This window comes from Saimiri boliviensis, chromosome 11, assembly GCF_048565385.1.
Source record: "Saimiri boliviensis isolate mSaiBol1 chromosome 11, mSaiBol1.pri, whole genome shotgun sequence".
In the NCBI taxonomy this organism is placed as follows: Eukaryota; Metazoa; Chordata; class Mammalia; order Primates; family Cebidae; genus Saimiri; species Saimiri boliviensis.
Genome location: NC_133459.1, coordinates 42886766 through 42907265, shown reverse-complemented (window position 1 = coordinate 42907265; position 20500 = coordinate 42886766). Strand labels below are relative to the sequence as shown.

The window sequence follows — 20500 nt, the reverse complement described above, 5'->3', positions numbered from 1 at the left end:
CAAATATATTTTTTATGACCAAGAAGATAGAGGAAAAACATGAGCATAAAGGGAAAAATGGAAGATTAAAAATGATCCAGATGGAATGTCTAGAGATGAAAAATACATCTAAAATGAAAAATATACTGAATGGAATAGCAGATTAGATGCTACAGAAGAAAAGATTAAGGAACCTTAATAAGACATCTAAAATGAAGCAGGGAAAGAAAAGACTGAGGCTGGGCACGGCGGCTCACGCCTAGAACCCTAGAACTTTGGGAGACTGAGGTGGATGCATCACCTGAGGTCAGGAGTTCGAGAGCAGCCTGGCCCACAGAATAAAACCCCGTCCCTACTAAAAATACAAAAATTAGCCAGCATGGTGGTATACCTGTAGTCCCAGCTACTCGGGAGGCTGAGGCATGAGAATCACTTGAACCTGGGAGACAGAAGTTGCAGTGAGCCAAGATTGTGCCACTGCACTCCAACGTGGGCGACAGAACAAGACTCAGTCTCAAAAAAACAAAAAAACAAAACAGAAAAGAAAAAGCCTGAAAAAAATGAACAGGGCGTCAGTGATCTGAGGAACAATATCAAATGGTCCATCGTATAGGCAGACTGTGTGTCAGAAATAGAAGATGGAAGAGAACCCCAAAATTTGACAAAACAGTGGCCAAATATTTCTAAATTTTATTAAGACTATAACCATTTAGATTGAAAAAGTTTAATAAATCCCAAACAGAACAAAGGTAAGTTGAAAACCATACAAAACCAATCACTATATTTAAGAAGAGATACATTATATGATAAAAACAATAAATAGCTAAGGCAAGATTAATCAAAATTCAGTATAGTGGTTACCTCTGCAGAGAAGGATGGAGAACTCAAAGCTTTAAATGTACTAGTAAATTATTTTTTCTCCTTTTAAATTCATTATTTATAGAGACAAGGTCTCGCTGGTCTCAAACTCCTGGCCTCGAGTCATCCTCCACAGGATTCAGAATCTAGTAGAGAGTTCACGGGTCTTTTTTGTTTGGAGACGGAGTCTCACTCAGTCACCCAGGCTGGAGTGCAGTGGTGCAATCTTAGCTCACTGCAGCCTCCGCCTCCCAGGTTCAAGCGATTATTCGTCTCAGCCTCCCGAGTAGCTGAGATTAGAGGCACCCACCATCATGCCTGGCTAATTTTTGTACTTTTTGTAGAGATGGGACTTCACCATGTTGGCCAGGCTGGTCTCAAACCTCTAACCTCAAGTGATCCACCTGCCTCGGTCTCCCAAAGTGCTGGGATTACAGGCGTGAGCCACGGCGCCCGGCCCACTTTGTGCATTTCTGGTAACATCCCTCCTCCACTAGACTGTGACCTCCACAAGAGCAGGAGCCTGTTTGTCCATGGTTACAGTGCACATCATACACCCTTCATCACTCGGATGCTCTCCACATCCACTTCCTGGTGAAAATGCTAGATCAAAAACAGACCTCTCATCTTACATTCCAGCAAGAAGCAATTTGGTCTGCTGACCCTACCCACGAGGCTGTGTGTGAGCCAGGTGGGCTGGGGGACAGAGACCAGCCCCAGCCCAGTGAATCCAAGATGGCCTGCTCCGTGGAAGTGATCAGGTACCCTGGAAGAAACGAAAGAGACTGAGTACCCAAGACCTCAAACTGGGGCTCGTGAATGGTCATAAATGAGCCCCTTCTGCCCCTGTTGTTTTAATCATGTCCACTCCCCTCACTTGGGAGCTTGGATGGGGGCACCTGGATGTCCATCCCAGTTATACTGAGGTCACTAGTAACACAGATCGAGGTAGTGAAGTAGTGCAGGGTCAGGGTAGGGGTGGGAGGCCAGGGGCAGGCACAGCCAAGGCTGTGTGGCTTCCCCAGAGGCCCAGATAAGCTTGAGCCTGCAGAGGTCCAGCTGCTCTCCTTGGCAGCACTGGGCACATCCATAAATGTTTTCTATGAGCTTTCTGCTCTACAGAGGCAGGTTGCCTTCATGCACCTCTGATTCCTTACTGTCTATGCCAGTTGCCAGAAGATAGAGACATGTCCAGTGGTCTATGTCCAAGAAATGGGAGGTACAGCTAACCCCCATGAGTCCTTCGGGTCTGATGGAGGCACCTCCAAGGGAAGTCTTTCTTCTCTGACACATCGTTTAGTTATCTCCTTACTCCTCGCCATGGGTCTCCACAGCCTTGGTGCGTTCAGTATTGAAGGCTCCAAAAACATTTGCTGAATGAATGTAGAAGTTCAAGACTGCCTCTCCTCTGAGCAGTTGTGAGGTCCAGTGTTCTCTGCCTGGAATCCTCTTCCTTCTTCATTCACCTGTTTAGTTTATTTCAGAATTTGAGTGATAACTATGTGTTACACTCTTACTGGACCCAGGGGTTACCTCCTCCAGAAAGCCTTTCCGACGCTCCCATTTAGGGACTCCTCTTCCCCACGGCCACTGTACTGAGGTGGACCTCTGAGCCCCCAGATCAAGACAGTCTCTTGAACACAGAAACCAGCTCTGTTTCACCTTTCCGTGCTCGGCACACCAGCCTGGGTTCAGGAAACACCCATAGAAGGCACCGTCTTCTTAGGGAAGAGACCACCTCTGGTTGGGATTCTAGCTCTACGCTTGATAGCTTGGCCAAGATCCTTTCTCTTTATCAGTTGGCTGGAGTAAAATGGCCTGCTGAGTCTAGATATGAGATTCTGCGCCTGTCTTAGATCTTCCTTTCCTTCCTAGCCCTCAGTCACCTGGAAAACAGAGCCTGAAAACAAGAACTAGGAATTAGTGTTTTATTTGGAGAGGTGCAAACCCAAGACTTTGGAAATGAGAACATGGAAGAAAGGCAGAATGGGAAGTAATGCGAGGTGATGTGTTAGCAGGCCAGGGACTGCTTCCTGACAAGCCTTGCGGAGGACACAGCAGTCGTGTCCACCAGCTACTTGGGAGGTCTCCCCACTGATGGTACTGTTTTGGAGAAGTGGTGCCATGCAACAATTTATGAACGGGAGAGGAAAAGGGGGAATTTATCTGCCTGAGTCTCACCTGTCTCCTACTAGTCATATTTCATCCCATAGATATTAACTCCCAGCCTGACACCATGGCTTATGCCTGTAGTCCCAGCATTTTGGGAGGCTGAGGCAGGTAGATCACTTGAGGCCGGGAGTTTGAGATCAGCCTGGCCAACATGGTGAAATCCCATCTCTACAAAAAATACAAAAATAAACCAGGTATGGTGGCACGTGCCTGTAATCCCAGCTACTCGGGAGGCTGAGGCAGAAGAATCACTTGAACCTGGGAGGCAGAGGTTGCAGTGAGCTGAGATCGCACCACTGCACTCCACCCTGGGTGACACAGCAAGACTGTCTCAAATAAACAAGTTTCCACACACTTCTAAGTTTGCTAGCGGCAACTTGGGATCCAGATCCCATGCCCTGTGCTAGGCCACTCCATCCAAGTGTGTGAAGTGGTGGGAAGAAACAGAAACTCTGGGTACGTGGCCAGTGAGTACCAGGGAGAACCTGATGTTTTACATGTGCCATGTCCAATATAGTCCAAAACTGGTTTTTTCATTTTCTGGAAGAAGAAACAAGGCATAGTGATCCGAGACCTTTCCCAAGGTCACATGGCTATTCGGTGGCAAATTCAGGATTGGAAAATAATCTGGCTCTGGAAATTGGATTTTATGTAGCAGGCCAGGGAGTCACTAAAGGGTTTTAAGCTGGGGAGCAACAAGAAATAAAGAGCTTTTTTGTTTGTTTGTTTTGTTTTTGAGATGGAGTCTTGCTCTGTCATCCAGGCTGGAGTCAGTGGCGCGATCTTGGCTTACTGCAATCTCTGCCTCCTAGGTTCAAGCGATTCTCCTGCCTCAGCCTCCTGAGTAGCCGGGATTACAGGTGTGAGCCGCTGCCCTCTGGTCAATAAAGAAGTTTTTTTTACCCCCCAAGACGGAGTTTCACTCTTGCTGCCCAGGGGAGAAGGTTAGACAGCAGAGGCAGGCAGGAGCTGTGCAGAAAAGCCAAAATGAGGAGACTGACCTAAGGACCAGGAGCAGGAGCACCGTCATGCTCCCCATTGTTGGCTTGTGGGTCTGAGGGTCCCAGCCGATGAGTCTTCTGGTGTTGCCTAAGATGGTCGGATCGCATGAACTCTCTGTTGCACTGATCACATTTATATGGTCGATATCTGGTGTGTACCCGAAAATGTCGTCTAAGCTCGTCAGAACGGAAGAAAGACCACTGACAACCTTCCCATTGGCACGAATAGGGCCTCTCACCTGGGAATGACAAGGGAGAAATGGAGTTTAGAATAGATTTAGGAAGGGGTCTGACTCTATGAGGCAGAGCAGTCCAGGCTGAGGATTCAAAAGGGAAGGTCCAGGGAACCAGGGAGGGGCAATGTACTCAGGAGTGCCAGCCCAGGTATCTTGGGACAGTCCTCCCGGATGGCAAGTCAGGGGGCCAGTCTAGCTTAGCTCCAAACTTGGAAGATGAAAGACTCATCCCAAACAATTACCCACCAGTGGTCCAGGACAAATGTAAAGCCCAGAGACTCCTCCATCCCCACCCCACCTGACACCTCCTTCACCTGTGTGCTTGCGCTGGTGGCTCACGAGGTGGGAGCGTTTGGTATAAGCTTTTCCACAGTTTTCGTAGTTGCAGCGGTAAGGCCTGGCCTCTGAGGATTCCCCTCTCCCAGTCCTTTCCTGAGGCCTGGAGTCCTGCTCTGTTGCCTGTGGAGCAGGTGTGGGCTGCATTCGGTAGGAATGGGCCTTCTTGGGAGTCTGGCTGACTCACAAGAGAGTTCTGAGATCCTAAACCCAGGAGTGACTGGGACTCAGCTGGGGGCATCCCAAGGTCATGGGTGTCTTGTTGGGGCAACATCTGAGCCACAGAGAGGAGCACCGCCTGGGCCTCCGTGGGAGGCATGGTTGAGGCCAATGCTGTTTCATCAGAAGGTGCTGTCAAGAGGCCAGGGTAAGGCATGGTAGGGCCCCCAGCATGGGACATCATTGGGATTCCAGTGGAAGCCGAGACTGGCAGCCCACTGGGGTGCATGCTTAGATTGCCACTGAAGGCTCCAGCCACTCCTGGAATATTGGGCTCAACTGTAGGCATTATCTGAGGCTCATTGAACATCGTTGTCTCTTGCTGAGGGGGAGACACTCCTTGACTGTAAATCACCGGGGAAGGAGGGAGACTCGCTTGGGGGCAGTAGCTCACACCATGCTCAGGCAGTACCATGCTAAACGGGGGCCCCTCTTCATCCACATTGTGCCCCGGCACCTCCACAGACACCAAGGGGGGCCCCAGCATCCCTGTGCTGTGAGGAAAGTGCTGAACGCTTGGTAGGCCATGCTTCCAAGAGGGGTGCACTCCAGAGCTTCCAGTAGATGAAGCCACGTTCAAGGTGGGCGCTGAGCTCTCGTTATCCTTGGGGAGAGAGACAATCAGGTGATTTTTACCCTTGCTCAAATTCCAGTTCCATATGTTCCTCCTCTTCATCCCCAGACCCCAACCTAATCCAGCCCTCTATCTCCATCTCTTGCTTGAATTCTCCTGCCTCCAACTGTTTTCCAGCTTGGCCTTTCTAACAGGTCCGGCTGATACAGGCCCCAAGAAAGCCTAAATGTAACTCATGCCACTTTCCCTCAGACATGTTTTTTGCTTTTTATTACATGCAAAGCAACAAAGAGAGCAAATAAAACATCCCATAACTTACACCTTCAACAAAACTCTGAGAAAATGTTCAAACGCTAAATATTGAGGCGGAGTTTTGCTCTTGGTGCCCAGGCTGGAGTGCAGTGGTGTGATCTCGGCTCACACAACCTCCACCTCCAGGTTCAAGCGATTCTCCTGTCGTAGCCTCCCACGTAGCTGGGATTACAGGCATGCAGCACCACACCCGGCTGATTTTGTATTTTTAGTAGAAACAGCTTTCTCCATGTTAGTTAGGCTGGTCTCAAACTCACATCAGGTGATCTGCCTGCCTTGGCCTCCCAAAGTGCTAGGATTACAGGCGTGAGCCACTGCACCCGGCCCAAACTCCAAATTATACATAAAAGGGATGGGGGTTGTCCAGAAGTTAGGGGCAATACCTCTTGATGACTTGCATGAAGGGTAAGAAAGAGATTGGCAGTAGAAGGTCTTAAAGTAGGATAAGAGCCAAGAAACTTTTTTTTTTTTGTTGTTGTTTTTGAGACGGAGTTTCGCTCTTGTTACCCAGGCTGGAGTGCAAGGGCGCGATCTCGGCTCACCGCAACCTCCGCCTCCTGGGTTCAGGCAATTCTCCTGCCTCAGCCTCCTGAGTAGCTGGGATTACAGGCACGCGCCACCATGCCCAGCTAATTTGTTGTATTTTTAGTAGAGATGGGGTTTCACCATGTTGACCAGGATGGTCTCGATCTCTTGACCTCGTGATCCACCCGCCTCGGCCTCCCAAAGTGCTGGGATTACAGGCTTGAGCCACCGCGCCCGGCCTACATTTACAATTCTTTAACATAGTGTAAATAGTAATAAACTTAAGACTCATAAGCAATTCTAAATAATTTAGGTGCTTAATTAATTAGCCTTTTTATTTAAACAAAATCCAGTCTTGCATCAGTTAAAATGATATACTGCATGTTTATTTCTCACAGTGGTAAAATTGTGGACTCATGTTACTGTCTTTTAAACTCCTCACTCTGCAGGGGACGTTGGTGAAAAATTTTACTGTAGAATTCTGGGCCGGGAGGGGTGGCCTTGGGCAGGACTGGTTGTTGTAAAAATTGGTAAAGTCCAGGGCTTGTTGGAGACGAATGAACCAGAAGTGATGGGGACATAACGGAGACTTCGAGTGGAGGTGGAATAAAGTCAGACGCCAATTGTGTGACTCCAGGTGAGTGGCGGGCCCTGCTAGGGTGAAATAGTCTCTGGACCTGGGGACAGGGAAGAGATGGACATCAAAAAATGCCGTTATCATGGCTGATCCAATGGTGGTGGGTTATCAGAACTTATTAACATTAGTGTCACTAAAGTTGGTCTATGACCCTCCACTGCAAAATTGGCTGGCTTTTAAAAAATGCCACTGTGGCCGGGTGCGGTGGCTCATGCCTGTAATCCTAGCACTTTGGGAGGCTGAGGTGGGTGGATTACCTGAGGTCAGGAGTTCAAGACCAGCCTGGTCATCATGGTGAATCCCCATCTTAAAAAAAAAAAAATGCCACTGTGGGTAGACATTTTGATCTTTGTCGTCAGGGTCTGTATGGCCCCTGGGTCCACATGGTATAAAAGTAGGAGTATCTCTAAAATCTGTTGCTACCAGTGGAATTGCCCAATGGGGTCTGCTTCCTTGTGCAAACTTGGAAACTGCACCATCTTCATCCTGCTCCAGAAGGCCAGGCAGGGCTCATCCTGAGCTCTGGGATGGTACTTCAGGCCTAGCATTAACACTGGCGTGTTGCATCACTTCCCCGATAGTAGGTTATATGATCCCCTATTGAAGCAAGAAGACAAACTGGATGGTAGAGCAAGAAGTCAAAAAGAAATCTATCCAGAAGCCTGAGATGATGATGAGCAGAGGGAGAGGCAACAAGACTTAGGAGGCAGGCTAGACATGCTGGCTCATGCCTGTACTCCCAACAGAGACAAAAGGATCGTTTAAGCCCAGGAGCTCAAAACTAGCCTGGGCAACATAAGGAGACCTCCATCTCTACAAAAAATTTTAAAAATTAGCCACATGTAGTGGAGTGTGCCAGTAGCCCCAGCTACTCTGGGGACAGAAGTGAGACAATTGCTTGAGCCAAGGAGGTCTAGGCTGCAGTGAGCCAATATCAAGCCACTGCACTCCACCACAGAGCAAGACCCTGTCTCAAAAAACAAAATAAACAAACAAAGACAATTGGAAAAATACTTCCTCTGATCTCAGACCTCATTTCTTTTAAGGAAATACACTTTTGAAGTTTTGAGTTTGAAACACAGTTTAGACTTAATCATGAGAGATGTTGTGTAGGAAAAATCCTCAATTCAATTAATCTGGAACCCCTCCACCATAGTTTACTCCGTATGATATTAACCTCCTTTAAGTAGCCATCGGTATGAAAATGTCTTCAGTTTTAAAAGGCATTTTACCTCAGATGGGGTAAAAAAGTTTGCACCCCATCTGAGACCAGGGCATTCATACTGCAGAGAAACTATGAAGTTACCAAATGTGGGGAAACTCTTACTCACATGCCATCTCAGGGAACACAGAAGTGACACTGAAGAGAAACCCTGTGCCTCTAAGGAATACTGAAAAGCCTTTAGCTAGATTACGAATCTCATAAAGCAGTAGAAAATTCATGCTGGAAAGAAGCCAGTGAAAGCAGCAAAAACGTCACTGAATATTAGAAAATTTATACTGCAGAGAAAGTTTTGGGTGTAGTACGTATGACAAAATTTCCTCTCACACCTTATTCCTTACTCTGCATTTGAAAGGCCACACGCAGGTGAACCCTATCAATGTAAGAAATGTGGAAATAACTTGCACCAAAAGTAAATCCTTATTCAAAATGTACACTGGAGAGAAACCTTTCGAATGCAGGAAAGCTTTTGTTTAGATGTCCCGCTCAGTCAGCAGAGGATTTATGTGGGCAAAGCCCTTCTGCCTGGAAGGTATGTGGGAAAGTCTTCAGCCACGAGTCAGTTTCACTGAGCATGAGCATTTTCACACTACAGAGAAACCCTTTGAATGTCAGGAATGTGGAAAAGCCTTTACTAAAAGCAGTATCTCATTAACCATCAAAACGCTCATTCCAGAGAGAAGCTTTGTGAATATAACAAATGTGGAAAATCCTTTTACCAGAAGGAAACTCTCCCTACCAGTCAGAAAATTTACATGGAAGAGAGACCTTTTGAGTGTAAAGATTGTGGGAAAGTTCTCACTAAGAAGTCAAACCTCATCCAACACCAGAGAACGTACACAGAAGCGAATCCCTTTGTGTGTAAGGAGTATGGAAAAATCTTTAGTGGAAAATCAAACCTTACTGAGCAACAGAAAATTCATATTGGAAAGAAACTCTTTAAATGTAATGAATGTGGAACAGCTATTGGCCAGAAGATGTACCTCCTAAGAAACCAAAGCATACACAGCAGAGAGAAATCCTGAGTGTAACGAATGTGGAAACATCTTCTGTCAGTGAATACCCCCTATTGTAGATGTCAGATTTCAATCAGATGATCAACCCTATGAACTCAATGTGTGTGGAGAAGCCTTGTCTCAGAGTTCATTTACCGTGCATGTGAGCAACCCCATGGTTTCCATGGCTGTGGGAAAGTGTTCCCCAGTTCTCAACTCTTGCTCTGTATTTGAGAATACACACAAGTAGAAAGCTTTATCAATATGGTGAATGTGGGAAGCTTTCAGCCAGAAGTTGCACCACATCAGACTCCAGAAAAAAATTAGCCAGGTGGTGCATGCCTGTAATCCCAGCTATTCAGGAGGCTGAGGCAGGAGAATCACTTGTACCTGGGAGGCAGAGGTTGCTGTGAGCTAAGAGCATGCCATTGGACTCCAGCCTGGGCAACAAGAGCGAAACTCCATATCAAAAAAAAAAAAAAAAAAAAAAGAAGTGACATCAGGATGGGAGGAAATATGGGACTATTTTAAAAAGTGATTTGGAGGTAATTTGTTCTCCAAGCGGGGGAAAAATAGACCATGAACTATACACAAAAGTAAAATCCACAGAGATGAAAAGCAGGTATTGAAAAAGCTATGTTCTAAAATGGTATGACTTCGGCAGTAGGAAAACATTCCTTGTAACAACTTCAGAAATACTTAGCAATTCTGCTTTTGGATGTGTATGCTCAGGAAATACGTACTAGGATATTTACTGTGGTTTGATTCGTAGTTGCCAAAAATTGGAAACACTGAAAAGGAGAAACTCTTGTGATGGAATGACATGCATCTATAAGTGCAGCACTTGAGATCCACATGTACTGACAGGAAGATCTCAGAATCATGTTGAGAGTGGGGGAAACTCAAGCTGAAGAATAATGCATATAGTACGACTTTCTGTAAATGTGTTTGGTGTTTGGTGTTATTTATTTGTTTAATTAATTAATTACATTTGAGACAGGATCTTGCTCTGTCACCCAGGGTGGCATGATCTCAGCTAACTGCAACCTCCACGTCCAGGGTTAAAGCAATTCTCCCACCTCAGCCTCCAGAGTAGCTGGGACTACAGGTGCCTCTACCACACCGGCTAATTTCTGGTGTATATTTTGGTAGAGACAGTGTTCCATCTTGTTGGCTGAGCTGGTCTCCAACTCCTGTCCTCAAGTTATCCGCCCACCTCAGCCTCCCAAAGGGCTGGGATTACAGGTGTCAGCACCCACACCCAACCTGATTTTTTATTTATTTTTAAACAGAGGCAGGGTTTTGCTACATTACCCAGGCTGGTCTGGAACTCCTGGGCTCAAGCAATTCTCCTGCCTCAGCCTCTCAAAGGGGTAGGGTTATAGGTGTGAGTCACCATGTCCAGCCAGTTTTTGTAAATTTGAATTAAAAGTTCCCTCGCAAAATTCAGTACTATACACTAGTAATGGAAACACGTATGTATGTAAATGTTTCTGAAATGGTTTGGAAGAATATACCCCAGACCCTTGCTCGTGGTCACCTGTGAAGGGTGAAGAAGAGAAGGGAATGCATGAAGAAGGGAAAAGAATGGAACTGCAGCTTTGTATCTAAACATCTTCTCTTAAAAAAGACTGCAAGTGCCGGGCACGGTGGCTCTAGCCTGTAATCCCAGCACTTTGGGAGGCTGAGGCGGGTGGATCACGAGGTCAAGAGATCGAGACCATCCTGGTCAACATGGTGAAACCCCGTCTCTACTAAAAATGAAAATAAAAAAATTAGCTGGGCATGGTGGCACGTGCTTGTAATCCCAGCTACTCAGGAGGCTGAGGCAGGAGAATTGCTTGAACCCAGGAGGCAGAGGTTGCGGTGAGCCGAGATCGCGCCATTGCACTCCAGCCTGGGTAACAAGAGCGAAACTCAAAAAAAAAAAAAAAGAAAAAAGAAAATAAGAATTAGAGATCCATATATCACAATCCAGAATTAATCAGTATCTTCACATATTTACTTGCAGTCTTTTTTTTTTTCCAGCTAATCTAATTCTTATTTTCTATACTTTTCTGTATTTTTAAAATTTCTCAGAATTAGTAAGAATGAGGGTGAGGATGGGAACACTGTACCTGTGGAAATCATGCTGTAATAATTCATTCCTGGCGGGTACAGTGGCTCACGCCTGTAATCCCAGCACTTCGGGAGGCCAAGGTGAGTGAATTGCCTGAGCTCAGGAGTTTGAGACCAGCTTGGGCAACATCCTGAAACCCCGTCTCTACTAAAAATACAAAAAAATGAGCTGGGTGTGGCCGCATACGCCTGTAATCCCAGGTACTCAGAAGGCTGAGGCAGGAGAATCATTTGAGCCTGGGAGCAGCGGTTGCAGTGAGCCAAGATCGGGCCATTGCACTCCAGTCTGGGCGACAGACTGAGACTCTGACTCCATTAAAAAAAAAAAAAAAATTATTCCCAATCAAAAACTACATTTGTATAGAAAATATTTCTAAAATTTTACCAACAATGAGTAGATGGACTTGCTCCGTATATAACATGAAATTATCCATTTTTTTTACATTCAAAATGAAGGCTGGGCATGGTAGCTCATGGCTATAGTCTTTCTTCTTTAGGAGGCTGAGGTAAGAGGACAATTTGAGTCCAGGAGTTTCAGACCAGCCTGGGCAACATGATGAGACTCCATGTCTACAAATAATTTAAAAATCAGCCACAGTGCCAGGCGCGGTGACTCATGCCTGTAATCCCAGCACTTTGGGAGGCCAAGGTGGGTGGATCACCTAAAGTCAGGAGTTCAAGACCAGCCTGACAAACATGATGAAGCCCCATCTTTACGAAAAATACAAAATCAGCTGGGTGTGGTAGCACATGCCTGTAATCCCAGCTACTCAGGAGGCTGAGGCACAAGAATCGCTTGAACCTAGGAGGTAAAGGTTGCAGTGAGCCACGATCACACCATTGGACTCCAGCCTGGGAAACAAGAGCAAAACTCCATCTCAAAAAAAAAAAAAAAAAAAAAATTAGCTGCTATGAGACATGATTGCACTACTGCACTCTAGCTTGGGCAACAGAGTAAGACCCTGTTTCAAAAATAGATGGCAAGATTAAATTGAAAAATAAGCAAGAAAAACAAAATAAGTAGGTAAAAACCACAGCCAAAAAGAGAGAGAGAGAGAGAAAGAGAGAGAGAGAAAGGAAAAAAAAAAAAAAAAGAGAGACAGAGAGAGAAAGAAAAGAAGAAGAAAAAAGTACCATGATCATTTCTAGGGTAACCTGATGGAATTATCAAGATAATTATGCAAGACAAAATAAATAAATAAGTAATAAGTAAAACCACGGCAAAAAAAAAAAAGTGCCTTGATCATTTCCAGGGTAAACTGATGGAATTATCAGGATTTCACAGTAGAATTAATTTGATTAAATTTACAGCTGTGGAAGAGGTGGAGTCTGCATGAGCTGATTGAATTTGAGGCCTCTAGTGTGTTTAAGGACTCAGGTCATAAGAGCAAAACTGAGTTCAAACCTAGTATCTGTATTTGATTCTGTGACCTCCTGCAAATATTTAATATTTCTAAGACTCAGTTTTCGCTTTACATGGTAACAATGGTAAAATCCACTTCCTAATACTGGTGAGGGTAAAACTCGCTAATTAATGTCCATTGTTTCCCTGCGCAGTGATTGCATTAATGTCCGGAGGCCGCTAGTAGGTCACTCACTCACTCAGTCTATACAGGCGATAGGTCGCTGTTGCGCTGGGCTCCGCCCCTAGGGGTGTGGTTGACCAAAGACGCATATATAAAATCCCAGGCCCCAGAAGGAAGCCAGCAGTTGCAGAGTGAGCTCCTCTCTGTCTGCAAGTAGCGAAATACCCGGCCTGCAATTCAGGTCCATTTCTGGTGAGTCTGTGCCTCCAAACGCAAGGGCAAAGGTCAGTGTCATGAGATGATAGGTCTGAAACTCAAAGCTTTAAGAGTCCAGAATGCTAGCAAGGGGAGGGCAGACAGGCGTCTAAAATGGTTCATTTACTGAGGACCATTTTCACCTCCACGAGCCTGCCCTGCTCAGGGCTTTCCTTTCGCCAGACAGCCGAGGGGTCTGCTGAGGAGGCTGTGGCTGTGATTCCTGGTTGGGGTGGGGGGTCTCTCGAGGGCACCCGAAGATCTTTCTATCACATTGGCAGGAGCCCAGGACGAGATCGTGGTCTGGTCAAAGACTCATGGAAGTATACGACGCTACGCCCATGAGTCAGCGGGTACTGAGTGGGTTGAGCTGAATTATTAGAGATCCAGAGAAGGAGGCATAGCCCGTCGGCAGGACTATCAGGGTTTTTTTGTTTTGTTTTGTTTTTTGAGGCAGAGTCTTGCTCTGTTGCCCGGGTTGGAGTGCAGTGGCACGATCTTGGCACACTGCAACCTCCACCTCCCAGATTCAAGCAATTCTCGTGTCTCAGCCTCCCCAGTAGCTGAGACTACAGATGAGCACCACTTCGCCCAACTGGTTTTGTTGTTGTATTTTTGATAGAGACAGAGTTTCACCATTTTGACTAGGCTGGTCTCAAACTCCTAATCTCAAGTGATCTGCCTGCCAGCCTCCAAAAGTGCTGACATTACAGGCTTGAGCCACCATGCCCAGGCAGGGGACTATCGTTTTCATAATTCCTTAAACTGAGGGGGAAATCTGTTTTTTTGAGGGCCAGAAGCTTTAGGGACCAGAAGCAGAGCTAGAGCAGATGGAGTAGGAATCAGTCCTTTACTGGGTTCCTGTTTTCTGAGGTTCCCAGTGGGATCCATCAGGCCTTGCTCAGGATGAAATAAAGTTCTGCTCAGAGGAGCTTCTAGTCCAGTGCTGGAGAGAAAGGGTAGACAGGAGTTAAGCTGTCACAAGGGCAGGAATGGTGGGAAGCAAAGTGTAAGAGTAAGATGCTATTAGAGGCTGATTTTTAAAGTTTATGTTTTTGTTTTTTAGAGAGGAGGGGGTCTTGCTACCTTGCCCAGCTTCCACTGTGGCTTAATCATCTCCCTTCTTCTAAGGGTGCCTCCTTCTAGTTCTTGGGAAATTCCACTTATTTCCAGTCATAAGTATATATATTTATATATGTATATGTTATATATATATTTATTTATATATATATGACAAAATATATATTCTATATATAATATACATATTATATCATATATCAAAGCCAATTTTGGGTTTTCTAAATTTTTCCCTCTATAGGTACACATATATATTTAAAGCCATCTATCATTTCTATAATTTGATATGGAAGGGAAGGACTTCATGGTCTCCTCAATCCACCACATTCAGTAGCCGTCCAGTCACACGTTTTGAATCTGTGTAAATTCTGAGAGTCAGGACAAGGCAGGAGGGACCAGGCTTTGATGGCAGAGACAGGAAAGGAGAACTTTTAGATAAGATACCTTGGCTGGGTAGGGCAGACTGAGCAATGGACTGGATAGGGACATGGCAAAACTGAGTGGACTGATCCAGCTAGAGCAGGACAAAAGCAGGGAAGAGGCGCCCGGGATGAAAAAGATGTGAGGCTACCAAGATGGTGGCTTTGAGGAGCTCGTTATAAACCTGACACTTTTCTTGCAGATCATGGGGGGCAGAGAAAATAATAAATAAATAAACAAACAAACTTGGTATCAGACATAGGAAGCCTAGAAGCATGGATGGCCACTCTAAGCAGAAATATAAACCTTGTCCATATGCATGGCTAGGCCTCTGTCTCCAAGAAACTGTTTCGTGGAATGTGTCTTAGTCTGTTCCGTCCAGGTGCTGGTAGATTCAGGATCTGGTGAGGGCATGCTTTCTGGTTCATAGATGGCACCTCTTAGCTGTGTCCTCACCTGGTAGAAGTAAAGAACTCTGCCCCTCAGCCCCTTAGAACATTCATCTCATTCTTGAAGGCTCCGTCACCTAATCATCTTCCAAAGGTCTCACCTTCTAACCCAATCACACTGGAAATTAGGTTTTAATATGTGAAATTTGGAGAGACACAAACATTCAGTCCATAGTAGAATGGTTCCTGGAAGCTGGTGGTTTCCAGGGTGGTTCTCAGGAGGCCAGAATTACTGGATGCCCCCAGGGAGCTCTCTGGGAGAAATGTCCCCATTTAGCCAGGGGTCTGTGAGGACCCAGAGCCAGATAGGTCCAGTACAAGTTAAGAGTCTTCTGCCTAGGCCAAGTCAATTCACCTCCCTGGACTTCTATTTTCTTTAAAATGGGATTAATCATTACTCTTATTTTCTAGGATTACGGTGGAAACGAAATGAGAGAATTTATTTGAAAATTTAATCAGTTAGCTGAATCTCCAGTAAGGTATCTGGAGAGAAGACTTTGGAAAAGTCTCTGGGGTAAGATCTCTTCAGAGGATGATGGGACACTCACAACATTCATCTAAACTCTCACCTCCATTGGTAGATAGGAGTACCTTAGTAAACGTTTACACCTGAGAAATGTTTGCGCTTTTAAAATGTTACTGTGTGTGGAGGGTACACTGGAGGAAGCTAACTCTAGAGTCAGTTGAGAGGCAATTACAGGCTTCTGGGCAACAGATGACGGGGGGCTGGATTAGGATAGGGTCAATAGGGATGGAGAAGGAGGGTATGTGAGGATTGGAATTTGAGCTGGGATGAACCCCTGACCTATTAACTTTTTTGCAGGATCCCATAACTAAAGATCTAGTTCAGTCATCAGCCAACAGCAAAGAGATGGATTCCAGTCTCCTCCAGGAAATTGAGAAAATTAGTAATTTTTTCCAGCGTCTCTCTGAGCAACATACAAAACAGGCAGAAACTCCAGATGCACCAGAACCACAGTGCTGTATGCCTCTGCCCGCCCACGCTGAGGAGAGCCGACACGAGTCAACGCAGAGCAAAACCATGCCTCCCGTGGAGCTCACAATGACTTCTGCATGCACTAACCTCCCTGGGACAGTTCCCACCCAGGACTTAACAGTGCACCTTCTTAAAGCCCTTGAGATGTCCCTTGAAGACCTAAGTGAGACTCCTTCCATGGGCCAGAAAGTGGCTTCCTTTGATCAGATAAAACACACAGCCGGTTCTCAGATGACATATGTTACTGACACCCCAAAGACATCACCCACTGATTGCCTGAAGACAACCATCACTACAAGCAACATGACAATCTCCAGTGAAGGTAGCCTAAGCAGTGACCAGACCCTCAGTGAGAGTCAAACACAAGCCCTGTGTGGAGATCAAATGAAGACCCTCAGTGATGACCAGACTCTCTATAGGGACCAGATGACCTCCAGTAGTGACCAGACCCTCACTGATGGCCATACAGGGACTTCCAGTGGCGATGAGGCCCTCTCTGAGGGCCAGATGATAACCAGCCTAGGCCTCTATGGAGGGCAAATGATCACTTCCATTGATAACCAGACCCTCTGTGGGGAGCAGACAACAACCTCCACTCATAACCAGGCCCTCTACCAGGGGCAGGTGACAACCTCCACTGATAACCAAGTCCTCTGTGGGGAGCAGACGATGACCTCCACTGATAACCAGACCCTCTGTGGGGAGCAGACCATGACCTCTACTGATAACCAGGTCCTCTACGAGGGGCAGATGACGACCTCCACTGGTAACCAGGCCCTCTGTGGGGGACAGATGACAACCTCCACTAATAACCAGACCCTCTACGAGGGGCAGGTGACGACCTCCACTGGTAACCAGGCCCTCTGTGGGGGACAGATGACAACCTCCACTAATAACCAGACCCTCTACGGGGGACAGGTGACGACCTCCACTGGTAACCAGGACCTCTATGGGGGACAGATGATGACCTCCACTGATAACCAGGCCCTCTACGGTGGACAGGTGACAATCTCCACTGATAACCAGGCCCTCTATGGGGGACAGGTGACGACCTCCACTAGTAACCAGACCCTCTACGGGGGAGAGGTGATGACCTCCACTGATAACCAGGCTCTCTATGGTGGACAGGTAACGATCTCCACTGATAACCAGGCCCTCTGTGGGGGACAGATGATGACCTCCACTGATAACCAGGCCCTCTATGGGCGACAGATGACGACCTCCACTGATAACCAGGCCCTCTACGGTGGACAGGTGACGATCTCCACTGATAACCAGGCCCTCTGTGGGGGACAGATGATGACCCCCACTGATAACCAGGCCCTCTGCGGGGGACAGGTGACGACCTCCACTGATAACCAGGCCCTCTATGGGGGACAGATGACGACCTCCACTGATAACCAGGCCCTCTACGGTGGACAGGTGACGATCTCCACTGATAACCAGGCCCTCTATGGGGGACAGGTGACGACCTCCACTAGTAACCAGACCCTCTACGGGGGACAGGTGATGACCTCCACCGGTAACCAGGCCCTCTATGGGGGACAGATGACGACCTCCACTGATAACCAGGCCCTCTACAGTGGACAGGTGACGATCTCCACTGGTAACCAGGCCCTCTGTGGGGGACAGATGACAACCTCCACTGATAACCAGGCCTTCTACGGTGGACAGGTGACGATCTCCACTGATAACCAGGCCCTCTGTGGGGGACAGATGATGACCTCCACTGATAACCAGGCCCTCTGTGGGGGACAGGTGACGACCTCCACTCATAACCAGACCCTCTACGGGGGACAGGCGACGACCTCCACTGATAACCAGACCCTCTATGGGGGACAGGTGACGACCTCCACTAGTAACCAGACCCTCTATGGAGGACAGATGACGACCTCCACTAGTAACCAGACCCTCTGTGGGGGACAGGTGACGATCTCCACAAGTAACCCGACCCTCTACGGGGGACAGGTGATGACCTCCACTGGTAACCAGGCCCTCTGTGGGGGACAGATGACGACCTCCACTGATAACCAGGCCCTCTACGGGGGACAGGTGACGACCTCCACTGGTAACCAGGCCCTCTGTGGGGGACAGATGACAACCTCCACTGATAAGCAGACCCTTTACGTGGGACAGGTTACAACCTCCACTAGTAACCAGGCCCTCTACGGGGGACAGGTGACGACCTCCACTGGTAACCAGGCCCTCTGTGGGGGACAGATGACAACCTCCACTGATAACCAGACCCTCTACGGGGGACAGATGACAACCTCGACTAGTAACCAGACCTTCTACGGGGGACAGGTGACGACCTCCACTGATAACCAGGCCCTCTGTGGGGGACAGATGACGACCTCCACTGATAACCAGGCCCTCTGCGGGGGACAGGTGACGACCTCCAATGATAACCAAGCCCTCTGTGGGGGACAGATGACGACTTCCACTGATAACCAGGCCCTCTGCGGGGGACAGGTGACGACCTCCACTGATAACCAGGCCCTCTGCGGGGGACAGGTGACGACCTCCACTGGTAACCAGGCCCTCCACGGGGGACAGGTGATGATCTACACTGGTAACCAGGCCCTCTGTGGAAGCAACATGGCAATATATAGTGACAACTCGACCCTCTCTGGGGGCCGTATGCTGATCCTTCAGGCAGGCAATATGACAACCCTCACTGGTGACCACAGCCTTTGTGGGGGATATATGACATCCTGTCAGCCCTCATTGTCATACCCAGGATTCCTATGCTTTTCAAGTTCCCATTTGATTCAAGGACAAGTCTCAGAAAAGCAGAAGACCCAGAGCAGCCAGTTCTGGAAGAATCCTAAGATTTCGAAGCCCTTCATCTGCCCACATGAGGACTGTAAGAAGTCTTATTCAAAGGCTTGCCACCTCCGAACCCACATGCGTAAGCACACTGGTGAGTGAGGGCCCAGGAACAGGGGTGAGGGGCGAGTGGCTAGAGATTTGTGCCTTTACAAAGCTCTGGGAGCATTTGAGATTGCTGCCACTTCCCCAGGGACCCAAGAAGATTCTATAATAAAAGGTTGGCACCTTTAGAAGGGTGGATAAAGCGGTCCTAGGGACAGTCCTGGACCAGAGCCAGGCTGGCTGCAGCCTTTAGGGGTGTTGACTGCTGGTTTGATGGGAATCGGTGGAGGGATTTCTTTGGCCCCTTGCAGACAGATGTTCTTGACACTATTCCTACTGGGACCGTCACTTCATAGACCTCCTCTCAGGGCCCCTGGGCCCCATTTCCCTCATCCTCCTTATTCCCTTCACTAACTTGCCTGTCAATAACTGTCTCTCCTCCTGTTTTTTTTTTCTTCTTCCTTTTCTTTCCTCTTCTTCCCGCCTTCAGTTTTCCTCTTATCTCTCCAGCTTTTGCAGCCCTCATTCCCCTCCTCCTTCACTCACCTCCCCAGCTCCCATCTCCTCTGGCTCTCCCTCCCACTTCAACTTGCTCAAAAACTTTGTTCACTTTCAATGTCCCTGCCCTTCCTCACCCTGATACATGACAGGTCTCTCTTTCTCTCTCTCTCTCTCTCTCTGGTCCAGGCGAGAAGCCCTTCGTATGTGACGTGGAGGGATGTACGTGGAAATTCATTCGCTCAGATGAGCTCAGCAGACACAAGAAAAGGCACACTGGGGAACGGCCCTACCTGTGTCCAGTTTGCAACAAGAATTTTGCACGATCTGATCACCTGAAGCAACATGCAAAGGTCCACAACGTTTGCCCAGAATTATGAACCCTTCAGCCCATGAGGAAATGTGTACGGCTAAAAGATTCTCCCTACTGACCTTGTTTCCCTTGAACAAGCTCCCCTGTTTCCCTATGCCAGTAGCTAGTAGGTGCTCGATATTATTTGTAAGTTTTCTAAAATAGACAAAGAAAATAGGTATCCATATTCACGTAAACACCAGACAACTTTCAACTTGGAACCAGAAGCGCTCTTGGTTCATTCCCCTCTCAGGGTAACTGCTCTTATCAGCACGCTGTGACTCCTTCGGATCCTACTCTGCATTTACCTCTGTGTGTATTGTAAAACTGTATCTATACAGATCATTAATATTGATATTAATTACTCAGACGGTAAAGAATGGAACGTTCTTTTTTTTTTTTTTGTCTGTAGCTGAGCCCATGTTTCTTTGGAGCTTCATTCCCATGAGGTAAAAAGGAGGGGACTCAGTCACATCCAGAGTAAAGTGGTCTCAGGTTAAATGGACTTTACTTAGTTGAGTACTTAGCCTATTCAGAAGTTCAACCTCAGGTGTGGTGGCTCACACCTGTAATGCCAGCATTTTGAGAGGCTGAGGCAGGTGGGTCATGAGGTCAGAAGTTGAAGACCAGTCTGGCCAAGATGGTAAAACCCAGTCTCTACTAAAATACAAAAATTCTCCAGGCGTGGCTGGGCGCGGTGGCTCAAGCCTGTAATCCCAGCACTTTGGGAGGCCGAGGTGGGTGGATCACAAGGTCAAGAGATCGAGACCATCCTGGTCAACCTGGTGAAACCCTGTCTCTACTGAAAATACAAAAAAATTAGCTGGGCATGGTGGCGCGTGCCTGTAATCCCAGCTACTCAGGAGGC

General features: G+C 47.3%; 2 protein-coding genes across 2 annotated transcripts; one reads left to right on the top strand and one right to left on the bottom strand.

The window, feature by feature from the left end:
- Nucleotides 1-4010: 4010 nt before the first annotated feature.
- On the bottom strand, nucleotides 4011-5477 carry LOC141580442 (Krueppel-like factor 17). Its single transcript, XM_074381534.1, is given in 3 exon segments — nucleotides 4011-4249; nucleotides 4561-4726; nucleotides 4728-5477. Coding segments are annotated over 3 exon segments (1155 nt in total).
- Nucleotides 5478-15782: 10305 nt separating this feature from the next.
- LOC141580396 (uncharacterized) lies at nucleotides 15783-19660 on the top strand. The gene is made up of 4 exons (XM_074381499.1): nucleotides 15783-16556; nucleotides 16599-17036; nucleotides 17079-18831; nucleotides 19470-19660. The coding sequence occupies exons 1-4, from the start codon at nucleotides 15783-15785 to the stop codon at nucleotides 19658-19660; spliced, it is 3156 nt and encodes a 1051-aa protein (XP_074237600.1).
- Nucleotides 19661-20500: the final 840 nt, after the last annotated feature.